The sequence below is a fragment of the Manis pentadactyla genome, chromosome 3 (genome assembly GCF_030020395.1).
Source record: "Manis pentadactyla isolate mManPen7 chromosome 3, mManPen7.hap1, whole genome shotgun sequence".
Taxonomy (NCBI): Eukaryota; Metazoa; Chordata; class Mammalia; order Pholidota; family Manidae; genus Manis; species Manis pentadactyla.
In genome coordinates, this window is record NC_080021.1 from 39,435,154 (window position 1) to 39,449,066 (window position 13,913).

Here is a 13,913-nt window from a genome sequence, read left to right on the forward strand (position 1 = left end):
TTTCCTCTGTCATGAACTCTAGTGTCAGTTACATTTTTGAGTTTCTGCTTAAGTCATTTTTCTCCAGAAACCCAAAAGGTTCTTTCTTCTCTTACATTATTTCCATTAAAATGTCATGGCTATCTTGAAAATGGAAAATGTTACACACTTCATGCTTTTACTTTCATTAAAATGTAGTCTTTATTAGAATGCAAGTAAGACTATGGTGGGTGGAGGGAGGCAAAATTTAAGTGTATCATTCTCTTTTTACACTAACTTCAGATTTTAAGTATTGCTGTCCAAAGCATTTGCTTTTAAACCACAAATTCATGAGCCTATTGCATTCATCAGTTGTATTATTGGCAGTGACTGAGTATTAAAATTATATAATTTAGGCTATAATATGGTCTTAAGAAACACCGGTTCTTTCAGTTTTGTAAATATTTTATTATTATTATAACACTTAATTTTCTTCCCAAGTCTCTCTTGGAAAAGTTCTTGATCCCCAATGCTTCACAAGCAGAAAGCAAAGTCTTCTATTTGAAAATGAAAGGAGACTACTATCGTTACTTGGCTGAGGTTGCTGCTGGTGATGACAAGAAAGGTATGCTGTGTTTTTCAATTTGTTTGTTGAAGTTACTTAAAATAACTGTGGAGGTCTCTCTATAAAATAACAGTATGGAAGTCATCTCTTTCTGAATTGTAGGGTTTTTTTGTTTTTAATTGCTTAGAGCTCTAAATGAAGAGAAGTGGTATACACTTCCTTCTCCTTCTTTTTAGTCCTGAGAACATGTATTTCCTGCCTACTACTGGTGTCCTGAAATATGGCTTGCAAAAAAACTGATTTGCAGGGATGTTTTCTCACAATTTTAAGAAATAGTGGTCCAAACTATTTATTAAAAAATACAATATTGAGGTGATTACAAAGTTGTTTTTTTGTTCTTGACATTAACCAGTGGCTACTGGTGTGCCAGGAGAAGCTTTTTTTTTTTAAGATCCTCATTCAAGTAAGGTTGCTATAGCTTACTATTTCAGAGGGTATCATTTGAAGTTAAAAGTTTGGTTTGAGACTTAAAGTAAAAGGTTTGGTTTGAGACATAAAGAGAAAATACATACAAACTTTATCAATACATTTTAGTATGTTTTATTATCCAGGGATTGTGGATCAGTCACAACAAGCATACCAAGAAGCTTTTGAAATCAGCAAAAAGGAAATGCAGCCAACACATCCTATCAGATTGGGTCTGGCCCTTAACTTCTCTGTGTTCTATTATGAGATTCTGAACTCCCCGGAGAAAGCCTGCTCTCTTGCAAAGACAGTAAGTATTTTTATCTGTTCTGTGGAAATTTAGTAATCCTTATTATTTAAGCACTGAAATGTCCTTTTTTTTTTTAATCAAAAGGCTTTTGATGAAGCCATTGCTGAACTTGATACATTAAGTGAAGAGTCATACAAAGACAGCACGCTAATAATGCAATTACTGAGAGACAACTTGACAGTAAGTACATAACATCATTAATAGTTAATGTGGTTGAAGAAATTACGTTGTTTTACAGAGTACCACAAAGAATTCTTAATGGTCTTTTATTAAGTTAAATATAAGGTACTATCTGCTGTTGAACCATGAAGAAAACCACCTTACAGAGACTGAAATATTAATCCAAGAACTAAAAATGTACTTTCATTCATATGTACTATTAAAATTTTAGTTTTTAAAATTTGTCATCCAAGATTTTGGACTTGTAATCACATAGGGCATTTTATTATTCATTATAATCTGTGATACCTTCCCCCACCCCCCATGTTAGTCACAGAGAAGTTTAGTTTTTAAAAATATCAAAAGTTACACACAAATTCTCTTTGTTTTTAAATTCCATTAAAATTGTTTTGATGATCATAAAGTTGCCTCCATGTTTATATAGCTATGGTAAGGTGTTAATAACTTGAGTTAACAAAGTTTTCAGATAATCTTCAGAATGCAAATAACTTTAGTATGGAAGGTCAGAATTGTCATTCTTGGTATACTCCAGACTAAAAGAACCACAGTGCCATTATCACACTGAAAAAATTGACTGTAATGCCTTTAAAATGTTGAATATCTAAATAGTGTTCAAATTCTAGTTGTCTTTTTGTGTTACATATATTTTAAAACATTTTATTTTAATTGGCATCCAAATGAAGTCTACACATTGTAGTTGGTTGATATGTCTGTTTGGCCTCATAGGTTTCCCCATTGTTCTCTCCTTCAGATAAATAGTAAATTTGAAATTTTGAGGCTTAGGTGAAAAAATTACCAAGTATCTGCTGTGTGCCAGGTAAAGAGCTAGGAATAAAGATTATAATCTTAGTGCTAATGGGTTTTTTGTTCATTTGTTTTTTGTTTTTTTAGCTTTAGGGCCATTTCTCTTTGTGGACTCTGTCATTTTATACATTTCACTTCTAGCTGTTGTAGACTACTGCCGGTTTTCCAAACCAGTTTTGTATTCTCGTGTTAAACAGTCTCAGCAAAGAGTTTTTGACTAGTATTTTGTGTACTTAACTTTATTATTATTAAATCTTAAAATTATTTTAGAAAGTATAATTGGGGGCTGCCTACAAAATTGTGAGATTTTTATTTTAGTCACTAGAGTAAGCTATAATTTCTTATAGAGTGAATTTTTTATATCAAATGAAAGAAGCACTTTGGTTTGTTACTTAGTATTAAGAAATTTTTATTTTTCTGGTTTGAAGTGGTAAGGTAGTTGTCATTCCTAAAAGGTGGAACCTGAAACCTAGTTACTGTGTTGTATTGGCAACACTTTTCTAAGAGGGCATGATGTGAAATACATACTTCAGTTGAATTTTGGTACCAGCATAGCATGAAGAGTGCACTGCAACAACTGAGTAAGAAAACCAAAGTTTGAAATTCCAATTCTGTGACCATACTATGTGTCTTCTCTGAGCCTCAGTAGTGTCACCTGTTATTACAGGTTGAATTGAGCATTTATCTTGTCAAGTAGAAATTTTACCAAAACTAGTACTTGAATCTGGATCTGGTTGACCATTTCTAGGAAGAAAAATATATTCTATCACATTTTATCATTTTTATATGGAAAATTCAAGGATCCTTGAAGGTTAGAACTGGAAAGATGTTAGAAGACAATTTCATCTTGTCTTAAAAAAAAACTCCTGGTTAGGAGCACACAGGCTTCCAGAGATCATTTAGCTAAGTGTGTGACAAATCCTTCCAGGCCAGAGATATATTTGGTTAATAAATTAATGGGTTATTTAGGAGATGGAAAAGTATTATTGAGATTTTTTCCTTTCATTTTTCGGTGTATAAGCAATATAAAATTTAACATCATCTTGAATCAGTCCTTTATAATACATCTAAAAATCATTGTGGGAAAAAAAAATCACCATGGAGTTGTAAGACTTGTAAAAAAAATGTTAAATATTTGAAGCAGCTGATATTTTAAAAAATTTTTTGACCTGCTGAGAAACTGTAACATTAGTGAAAAAATTAATAGAATCCATAGTCCTACCACTATGGTACAATTGTTTCTCTCAAGATTTGGTTCTGACCACACTGTTTTATGTTCAGCTATTTATTTTGAATTATTAAAGATTCACAGAGGTATGTTTTTCTAAGTTAAAAACATTAGAAATGCTAAATTTGTATTTTAGTTAAGATTTGATCCTGGCCCTTGAATTTCGTGGAATGTGGGATTCTCTTTGGAGTGGGAGTAGCATGAGCTCTTTGAACATGGGCTGAATTAGATGATTCTGGTCTAGCTACACTAATAGACATCTCTTCTCAGGGTTATTCAGGCTCCTCTATGATTGTTCTTTCTCCTTACCTTCTGTGAATAACCAAGAGTTTCTTGTATCTGATATTTTTATTTGAAGAAGACTGTACTTTGCTTAAAAAAATGACTAGAGAGAAAATAAATTATATTGAGGTATTTTAAATCTTAAAGCTATCTTCATTGCTGCTGTTGTTTAAGGAAAGCATTTCAACAAAAACCATGCTTACGTTTTTCTACTTTGACATACATATTAACACTTTTTTCGAATTGAAAAATGCTGAAAGTTTTTTCCTTCTTTTACCAGTTGTGGACATCGGATACCCAAGGAGACGAAGCTGAAGCAGGAGAAGGAGGGGAAAATTAACCAGCCTTCCAACTTTTGTCTGCCTCATTCTAAAATTTACACAGTAGACCATTTGTCATCCATGCTGTCCCACAAATAGTTTTTTGTTTACGATTTATGACAGGTTTATGTTACTTCTATTTGAATTTCTATATTTCCCATGTGGTTTTTATGTTTAATATTAGGGGAGTAGAGCCAGTTAACATTTAGGGAGTTATCTGTTTTCATCTTGAGGTGGCCAATATGGGGATGTGGAATTTTTTATACAAGTTATAAATGTTTGGCATAGTACTTTTGGTACATTGTGGCTTCACAAGGGCCAGTGTTAAAACTGCTTCCATGTCTAAGCAAAGAAAACTGCCTACACATATTGGTTTGTCCCAGTGGGGAATAAAAGGGATACTTGGTTCCAGTCACAGGTGGTAGTTATTGTGGGTACTTAAGGTTTGGAGCACTTAGAAGGCTGTAGTAGAAATGGGTTATCCCATGGATATTACATGTTGAACCATATATATCTGTGGAATACTCAGTCACAGTGTGCACACCTTTGACTGCAGCTGCAGAAGGGTTCCTTTAGTTGTGACCCAGTTTACTCTGGATAAGGGCAGAAATGGTTCACATTCCATTATTTGTAAAGTTACCTGCTGTTTGCTTTCATTACTTTTTTTTTTGCTACACTCAGTTTATTTGTATTTAAATGTTTTAGGCAACCTAAGAACAAATGTACAAGTAAAGATGCAGTAAAAATGAATTGCTTGATATCAGTTAATTTAACTTCATGTATATCAGGCGCAGCAGCAAAACAAAAAACCCATGTATTTAAACTTTTTTTTAGGTTTTTTTTTTGGCTTTTGTGACTTTTTTTGATACTTGCCTAACATGCATGTGCTGTATAAAAATAGTTAACAGGGAAATAACTTGATGATGGCTAGCTTTGTTTAATGTCTTATGAAATTTTCATGAACAATCCAAGTATAATTGTTAAGAACATGTATTAAGTTCATGTAAGTGGAATAAAAGTTTTATGAATGGGCTTTTCAACTACTTTATCTACAGCTTTTCATGTAAATTAGTCCTTTGGTTCTGAAAGTTCTCTAAAGGAAATTGTACATTTTTGGAAATTTATTCCTTATTCCCTCTTGGCAGCTAATGGGCTTTTACCAAGTTTAAATACAAAGTTTATCATAACAAAATACTACTAATATAACTACTACTGTTCCCAACCATGTCCCATACTCCCCCTACCCCTGGAAAAAAAAAATGCACCTTTTTTTTTTTAGAGGTGGGGGGATTGATTGGAAAAAAAGTAATGTGTTCCATTTAAAATTTTATTATATGGCATTTTCTAACTTAGGAAGCCACAATGTTCTTGGCCTATCATAACATTGGGTAGCATTAACTGTAAGTTTTGTGCTTCCAAATCACTTTTGTTTTTAAGAATTTCTTGATACTCTTATACTCTGCCTTCAGTTTTGATGTTTGTTCTTCCTGTTGTCACATGTACAGGATTATCTTTTTTATCCTTGTGTCTTGTCACCAACCATTCCTACTTGGTGGCCATGTACTTGGAAAAAAAGACCGCATGATCATTCTGGCTCCACTCACTGTCTAAGGATACCCTGCTTCCTTTGCTTGCATCCCACAAACTATTCCCCTCATCCTATTTACTGCAGCAAATCTCTCCTTAGTTGATGAGATTGTGTTTATCTCCCTCTAAACCTTACCTATCTTGAATGGTCTGTCATTGTCTGCCTTCCTCTTCCTCTCTTTAAATAATGATGGGGCTAAGTTACACCCAAAGCTCGTCCTACAGACTATTTCCTCTGTATCTTGCAGAAAACACCAAACAAATACCATTTTAAAAGAGGTGTATTTTTTTTTTCTTTTAGAATGTAAGCTCCTCAAGAGCAGGGACAATGTTTTCTGTATGTTCTATTGTGCCTAGTACACTGTAAATGCTCAATAAATATTGATGATGGGAGGCAGTGAGTCTTAATGGTAAAGGTGAAAAACTGAAACCCCAAATACTGTTTTGTTGCTTGTTTTATTATGACCTCAGATTTAATTGGGAAATATCAGCCCTTTGGGACAACTGTCCCAAATACTACGTTCAAATAAAAGTGCAATGGAGGCTTTGGGGTCATTCTTTCAAAAGAGAAAAGATATCTTGTGTAATTGGGACAACATAATAATGCATCTTCACTCACAGCTTGCTTTTTCTATTGATTTCTCTTGACCCCAAGGCCGAGGACATGAAATCAGCTAAGGAAAACTAAGCTACACTGAAGTGATGGGTCTCATTTTAAAAAGTCATTTAAAACTATAAAGCTTATATTTGCCTATTAATGTGCATCAGTCATTGCTTATACTAGCTAAATTCTGAGATAAATTGTGATAATTTCATTAACATTAGCTGTTAATTTGTTTCTACACTGTGCCCAATAGATAAAGGAAGATTCCAACAAGATACTTTGCCTTGGGCTTTGAATAATAAGTTTTTTATAAGTCTTTAAAGTCATTTAATTAATTTAATTGTCCCAAATTCAGGCTTCATGTCTGTTTTTGTCAATATAATGTGATAGTTCCAGGGGAAAAATTTTTTTTTTGAGAATCTAACGTATTTTGTATGTCGTATTGGAAGTTAATATATGTATATACACACGTGGACATACAGAGATAAATGTCTCCTTTAATGTTGACCTTTGAGAGTGAAGCATCAGTGTGACCAGTAAAAAGGATGGACTTTGCTGTAACTTTTGCCTGTGGTCCTTTACATTGATGTAAAGGTCTTGGAAATGGGGGAGAGAATAAAAGGGCTAAAAGACTGTAAAGTGGTTTAATTCTAGGAGCTCAGTTTTCTTTTTTCTGTCTTCCCCACAAGATAGTCATCAGTCCTTCCATGGCCCAAAGGATGTATTTTAAAACTAGGTAAGGCCAGTTTGGAATTGACGGTTGATTATTTGTGGTTAGACCTCAGTTTGAGAATGCAACCTTGATAAAATAATTTGTGAACTCAATAGATGTTTAAAACAATCTTGCATAGACTCTGGATACAGATCCAGGAATTCTGGAGATTCCAGCAGTGGCAGCATCTAAATGGTTTTATATCCTCTATACTAGAGGGAAAATAGCATTTGGTTTACATGCAAGTACATTTTGTGAGAGCCTACAATGTGTTAGGAACTTTCTAAGTTGTGCAATGTGCTCATAGTCTTTAAGTATGCCTGTAGGGAAGGGTCAAGAAATCTTAGATTGCTTTGTATTTTGTCACCATATAGGAAATTAGTGAATTTTATTATCTCTAGTCTTAAGGTGGTGGCTGAAACTGGGCAACTTGGAAAGTGGCTAGACTTGGATGCTTTCTTATTTATCAGTAAAATACTTATTAGTGGACAGCTGTCAACAGTCACATTGGTTAATTCTATCTAGCACTCCATTTAAAAGACTAGAGACCTAAAAACAAGGTGGTGCTGAGCCTGTGTAGGCATTTTGCAAGGAACTTCATAGTAGACCTCTAAAGAAGTAGTATGCTTGAATGACAAAATTGTGTTCAAGAAGCCACAGTAGTAGCTCTGGTTTAAAAACCAAAAACTAACCTTAAAAATGTTGCTTGTGTACATCCAAATCTGATCATGCTATTTTGTCTATGACTGTCAATCCCCAACTACTACAGACCTTCAAAGTTCCTGGAATAGCAGAACTATTAATGGTAGGCCAACTGTTTGGAAGATGTACCTATCATGTATTAACTTGCCATAATTTTGAAGTATGAACATGCTGGGCTGTACAAGCAACTGTCTTGGATGCAGAAATGAGAATGCATATGTTAAGGTAGCTATAGTCAACCCTAGGTAATTAGTATTTTTCACAGTTGACTGCATTCTATGTAATTTTTGAAAGACCAAACTTAAGCTGATGTTAATCAGATTTGTTGGTATTAATTTGCAGTTTCAGACATTAGAAACCCGTGTGTTTAGTAGGGCATTTTTTAATGCTATTGGATGTGGTTTGGCAGCTACAGCTGGAGAGTGTTTAGGAAAGCTCAGAGACCAGTCAAAACTGAATGGGATCCAGGTAGACGTTATAGCATGTACAAAGGTGGCAAGATTTTGACAGCTTTCATGCATTTGCAACTGTAAAGGGTCCTGTGATTGTAGAAGAAACAGATTATTATGCTTTTTAAGTCATGTAGGTCTGTTATTTTTACTTTTAAATAGTTTTGATCACCTGAGGGGAACTTTCTTCAGTACCAGTCTCATGAATTTAGGTTGGAGCCTCAGATTATGTATTATCAGCAAGACTGCCATGGGCTGAAATAATTCATTGTTTGCTGCTGAAGTTTTAAGGGGGTCACACATAATAAATATTTGGGGGGAAAAGGGTATGTAAAACTACATTTAAAGACTATCACTAAGAGAAGGATGGTCTGCTGAGAAGAAAGTACATGACCAATACATGGTCTGAGAAGAAAATGCATGACCAGTAAGTATGTGGAGAGAGGCTTAACCAAGGAAATACAAAAGCAAGACCATAATTAGGTATCACCATTTTTCCCCCACTTGGTGAGTGTAACCTGAAAGTCTGGCCAAAACTAAATGTTGGGAGATGAGAATTGAGATCTCAACATATTGCTAATGGGAGTTTAGTACATCTCTTTAGAAAAATGATGTGACATCTTGTAAAGCTGACCATATGTCTAGAATTGAGCAATTCTGTCCTGGGTGTATCTCCTATAACGTGTGTGTGCGCATCAAGAAGTGATAAGAGTAATCACAGCTGCATTGTTTGAATTAGCAAAAAGCCAGAGAGAACCCAAATGTCCATTGAAAAGGGAATGCATAGAGTTGTTTACCCAGTTGATACAATCTAAATGAAAATGAGTCAACTAAGCCCAGTTGGTAACATGGTTTTTAGTAATAGTGAAAAACACCCCAGTAGATTACATGGCACAGTATGATATACCTAAGATTCGAAAATGAACACAACTTTTGCTTAGGTGTGCATATATGTGGTAAAACCTCTCTACCAGAGATTATGGATAGCAAGTAATAACATTTAGAATAGAGGTTACCTATGGAGAAGAAGCAGAGGGAATATTAGTAATGTTATTACTGGGTTCACACTTTAATTATTAGATTTCCATTTGAGAACAGGGTTGACACAAGGATTGTGGTTAATCCAGTGTGGGATTAGAGGTCACAGAAAGGAAAAGAAGTAAATGGGAACAAAGACAGTAGCCAAAGCATTGCTTGATGGGAAAAATAAGATTGGCAGAGAACATGAAAAACAGGTACCACATTTGTTTAATAACAGCACACAGCTCTCAATAGAGACTTAAAAATTGCTAATCTAATTATTACACCCTACAATTGTCCTACCATCCTTCCTTTTAAGTCTGGTGGAGCAGGGAGCAAGAACATGATTCAGTCAAATAACTGAGCTGGGGAGGCTATATTGTGAAACACTGAAAACGTAAAAAGTATGGGTCTCTAAGATGAAGGAAGAGGAAAGTCTTGAACTTTTGGTAGAACATAGTCTATCCTTTTAGGGCCTGAACAATTTTGTCAAATCAGCCAAACCACTTAATTGAATTCAGCCTGTTCTGAGGCTCCTCCTCACTTCTTAACCTTCAGAGGAAATGCACTGCATTCAGTCCTAAATCACTGAAGTATGTAGCACACCCCATGAGCAGCCAAGTCTTACATTTCCCGTATTCTTTTCTCATATTCCTGTGGTATTTTTCAGGAGTTTGATTTAATTGGTTTCTGTAGGAAAATACAACAGGAGTTGAAAGTGCAGAATCTATTTATGATCCTTCAACAGTAGTAGATCAAATAGAAATATGGTTGTTGGTCCTCTATATTTTTTTTCCTTTCTCAGGATTTGCAAGACGTGCCCAGAAAGTAATTTTTGGAGACCATAGTCCATTCCTGAAGGGCTTTATAAAGGGTCACAGTTGAAGAGCCAGAAATACTAGAAATGGATTTTTTTGGAGAAAGCTTTAGAGTGCTGGACATTTCTCCCTACTACTGCCTGCCTGCTCAGTGGAGGAGAGGGGTGCCCCAAAGGCATGCTTTACAAACTGTTCTGGAATCTAATCTGTGTGGCAGAGTGACGCCAGGCTCATTGGAAATTCTCAGAGATGATGCCTAACTGGCTATGTTGATGGCAGAGTGAGAAACAACATCATTAGAAATAGCCTGCTCTTTGAGAGTTTGTGGAGGCAAAGCATGAGGGCATGTTTCCAGTAGGCCAGGATCAAGACTAGGAACTTGGCTTCAAAGAGCTGCCTGGATGGTGTCGCCACAGCGAAGTCCAAGGGGCAGTCAAGCAACAACTGGCAGAGAAAACACTCAAGGAATGCCAATAACTGGTCTCTGAAGGATTAGTGAGTGATGAAGAAAGTTGCCTTTATCATCTGTCATAATCAGCAGTTTCCCTTGTGCCCAGTTTTCTTCAGTTCCAGTCAAGTAAGACCTTTCTTGCCCCCACCCAACGCTACCCTGGTAGAAACAGCGCAGCCAGCAGCTGAGAGAGTGGGCTAGGTGAGACCATGGAGAATGAAGCTGACCACAGGCGCTCTAGCCATTGGACCACAAAGGGAAAGAGAGAAGATTTAATAGGAAGTGCAGTGAGATTTTCATCACCACTTGTGAAACAGTATCAGTTTGCAGTGAAAAATGACAAGGGTGAGCTGAACAGGAAAAACTTGTGCAGAAGAGCCATCCAAAAGAAACTGCAGAACAAATGGGTTGAAGATGAAGATGAAGATGAAAGAATAGAAGCAAAAATGAAAAAACTAGACACTGAAAAAAGTAAGTGATGCTAGGTCACTGAGTAATCTGGCCGTTTATTTATTTATAACTAAAACTCAGCTCAATAAACTAAGAAAACATATTCCTACTCCCTACTTGATTTTTTTAAACTTTTTTTCTTTCAAGGGACTTTAAAACAAAACACTAACCATGAGGAATGGTACTTTTCCCAGGAAATAAAATCTTACCTGCCTAATGACATAAACAGCAATTTATTTTTTCCTGAGAAGTCTTCTAATTACTCCTGTATTAAGAAAAAATTTATTCATAAATTAAGATATTAACATACCCTGTGTATCTTATTTTAAATACCCTATTTGTATCATTTATCAAATATTTGAGAGTGGCAAAAATAATACAAAGCACTTATATATACCCTTTCACCCAGATTTTCCAAATGTCAGCATATTACCATTTTTTTCCTATGTATATATTTTTATCTGAATCATTTGAGAGTAAAGGGCAGATATGATGCCTCTTTACCTGTGTATTTCAGTGTCTATTTCTTAAAAACAAACATAGTATCATGAAACTAATTATCAAAACCAGAAAAATTTCACTGATGCAATATTAGTATCTAATCTACAGATTTATTCAGATCTGCAAGTTGTCCTACTAATGTCCTTTGTGGCAGAAGAAAGAAAATTTTTCTGGGTCTAAGGTCCAATCCAGGATTTTTTGTTGCATGCAGTTTTTATTTTTCTTTAGTCTCCTTTAATCTGGAACAATTTCTTGGTTTTGTCTTTCATGACATTTTTGAAGAGTATAGGCCAGTTAATCTGTGGAATGTCTTTTGTTTTGTTTTTGGTATTTTCTTATTAGTTACAGGTTAGACTTTTTTTTTTTTTCAGGAATCCCACTGAAGTGATGTTGGGTCCTTAGGGCTTTGTGACGAGAAGCACATTGTATCTCTTGTCCCATTACTGATGCTGTGAAAGAAAAATAACTTCTCAAGTTAAGAAAGGGGAGGACATATTAATCATTCAACATTTTCATTGGTTTACAATTATATAAATAAAACAGTGCTAAGCCACCATACTCTTCTTGCTAACAGGAGAGCGTTACTTTACCAGCAGCAATTACCTTGACCATGAGCAGGAACTATCTTGAGCTAGAACTTGCATGTGCAAGAGGATACTAGGGCAAAGTCTGCCCTGCCTACTCAGAGCAAGCATTCTGGAGATGGTCCAGCCAAGTGCTGTACCCAGCAGAGAATGCAATTTAAGCTTCTAGAGAACAGCAACTATGTCCTGTTGATCATTCTTTCATCAGCACTCAGCATAGAACCTGACACAGAATACTTTGCAAACATTTGTGAATAAACTTTAAACCCCCTTGGCATCTGTGTTAATTAACAAAAAGATTTCCCTTTTTCCACTTTGCAAACACTTAACATAGTGACTTACTTAGGTGTTCAAAAAATGTTGAGTTGGAGAGAATAAATCTCATTTGCTCTGAGACCTTATTTCCAGAATAAAGTTGGTTTGTATATAACAGCTGCTTGTTTTTTAATAAAAAAATAATGTCTCAGGGGATATTGATAATGGCAGTATCACTTTGAGTTACTGGTTAATTTGAAAGAGACTTTAAAGATAAATATACTGGCTCCTATATCAAGGCTGGCTTTAATGTTAGATGTCCGTCCTGAGGATTGTGAAGCCTGCCCTTGTTCATGCACTTCAGCACTGGTCATGGCCTTTTCTATTCCCTGACCTCCATGACGATCTGTTTTTCAGCCAGCAACCAAAGTGTTCTGCATTCACTTACTAGAAATCATGTTTGTGGTCCCAGGATTCTGTTGTCATTTACCTTTTTTGAGAATGTAAAGCTCATCTTTTTGATGTTTAGGTATGATCTATCAGGCTGGGACTAGAGCCACATTGGCCTGGTAACATGAAGCAATACAATAAAACTTCTAGGGTCCAAGTTGTAGGTCAGTGGGTGGGAGGGAAGGGGAGGAATTAGATCCAGGGCAAGTTGGCCAGTTCCAATTTGGAAAGAGCAGCTCCTGAAAAAAAAAAAAGCATACAATTGTTCCCACACTGATCATGAGATCAAAAAATAAAAACTCTAGAGCAGTGGCTCTGAAACTCAGCTGCCCGTTAGAATCACCAGGGAGAGTGTCGGACTCCTGACACCACAGCAGCACCCAGACCTACTATGTATTAGTATCTAGGGACCCAGGCACCATCTTTAAGATTCCATGTTTATAATTTATGAATACAACTGGGTGATCAGTCTTGGAGAAGAATCTGTTACCTGGTGTTCAGCAGTCACCGTGGGCCGCTCGAAAGGTCAGGCCTCAGTCTCATCTTCTACTGATTTCTTGCAAGTTTGCACAAGTGGTAACTTCCTAGCTCCTGAGCTCACTTTCTGCATCTGTTGAAAGGATTCTACTAATTGGAATTAGACTTCCTAGGAAAGGAGATTTGTAAGGAACTGAAATTCCAAAGAGAGCTGGAGGGCTCAGGCAAGTAATGACTTGCTATTGCTTTTTGCTGTTGTTCTTTGGGTGTAGAAGTTGTGAATAAAAAGAGAAAAAAAAGTCATTACTTACTCGTGGCAAACTCTCTAGGACTTCAGAATCCAATGTCTTCCACATCAAAGTCTCTTAGCCTGGAAGAAAGAAAAAAAATTCACTGCGAATTTATAAAGTTCAGAGGGACTATTACCAGATTTTCATGATAAAAATGGAACAGGGAAGTACCAAAGACTATTCCTTCCCTTCTCACATTTAACACACCTACCTCAGGAGAAAGCGTGTGACACTTGCAGACCACACTTTTCCACAGAATTAGCAATCCCATGAATCAAATTTCCTTCTAAAGCATCATGAAGACAGACTAAAAATCCAAGTTCCCCTTATGAGTCTGTTTGCTGGTCCTTTAGGATCACTTTTATGGTAATTTGTGTAGCACTTTGAAAGCTTAAACCATTTTCATAATCAGAAACTTCTCACAACTACCACATGATTTAATGAAGCTGAA

The 13,913-nt window shown here is 35.8% G+C and overlaps 1 protein-coding gene across 1 annotated transcript in view; it reads left to right on the plus strand.

Moving 5' to 3' along the window:
• Positions 1 to 6,242, plus strand: part of YWHAZ (tyrosine 3-monooxygenase/tryptophan 5-monooxygenase activation protein zeta) — a 28,348-nt gene extending 22,106 nt beyond the window's left edge. The window contains exons 3-6 of the mRNA XM_036876471.2: positions 460 to 583; positions 1,135 to 1,298; positions 1,383 to 1,478; positions 4,073 to 6,242. Of these exons, the coding sequence (XP_036732366.1) occupies positions 460 to 583; positions 1,135 to 1,298; positions 1,383 to 1,478; positions 4,073 to 4,132 (444 nt within the window). The 3' untranslated portion in view covers positions 4,133 to 6,242. The remainder of the gene's footprint in view (positions 1 to 459; positions 584 to 1,134; positions 1,299 to 1,382; positions 1,479 to 4,072) is intronic.
• The last annotated feature ends 7,671 nt before the right edge of the window (positions 6,243 to 13,913 follow it).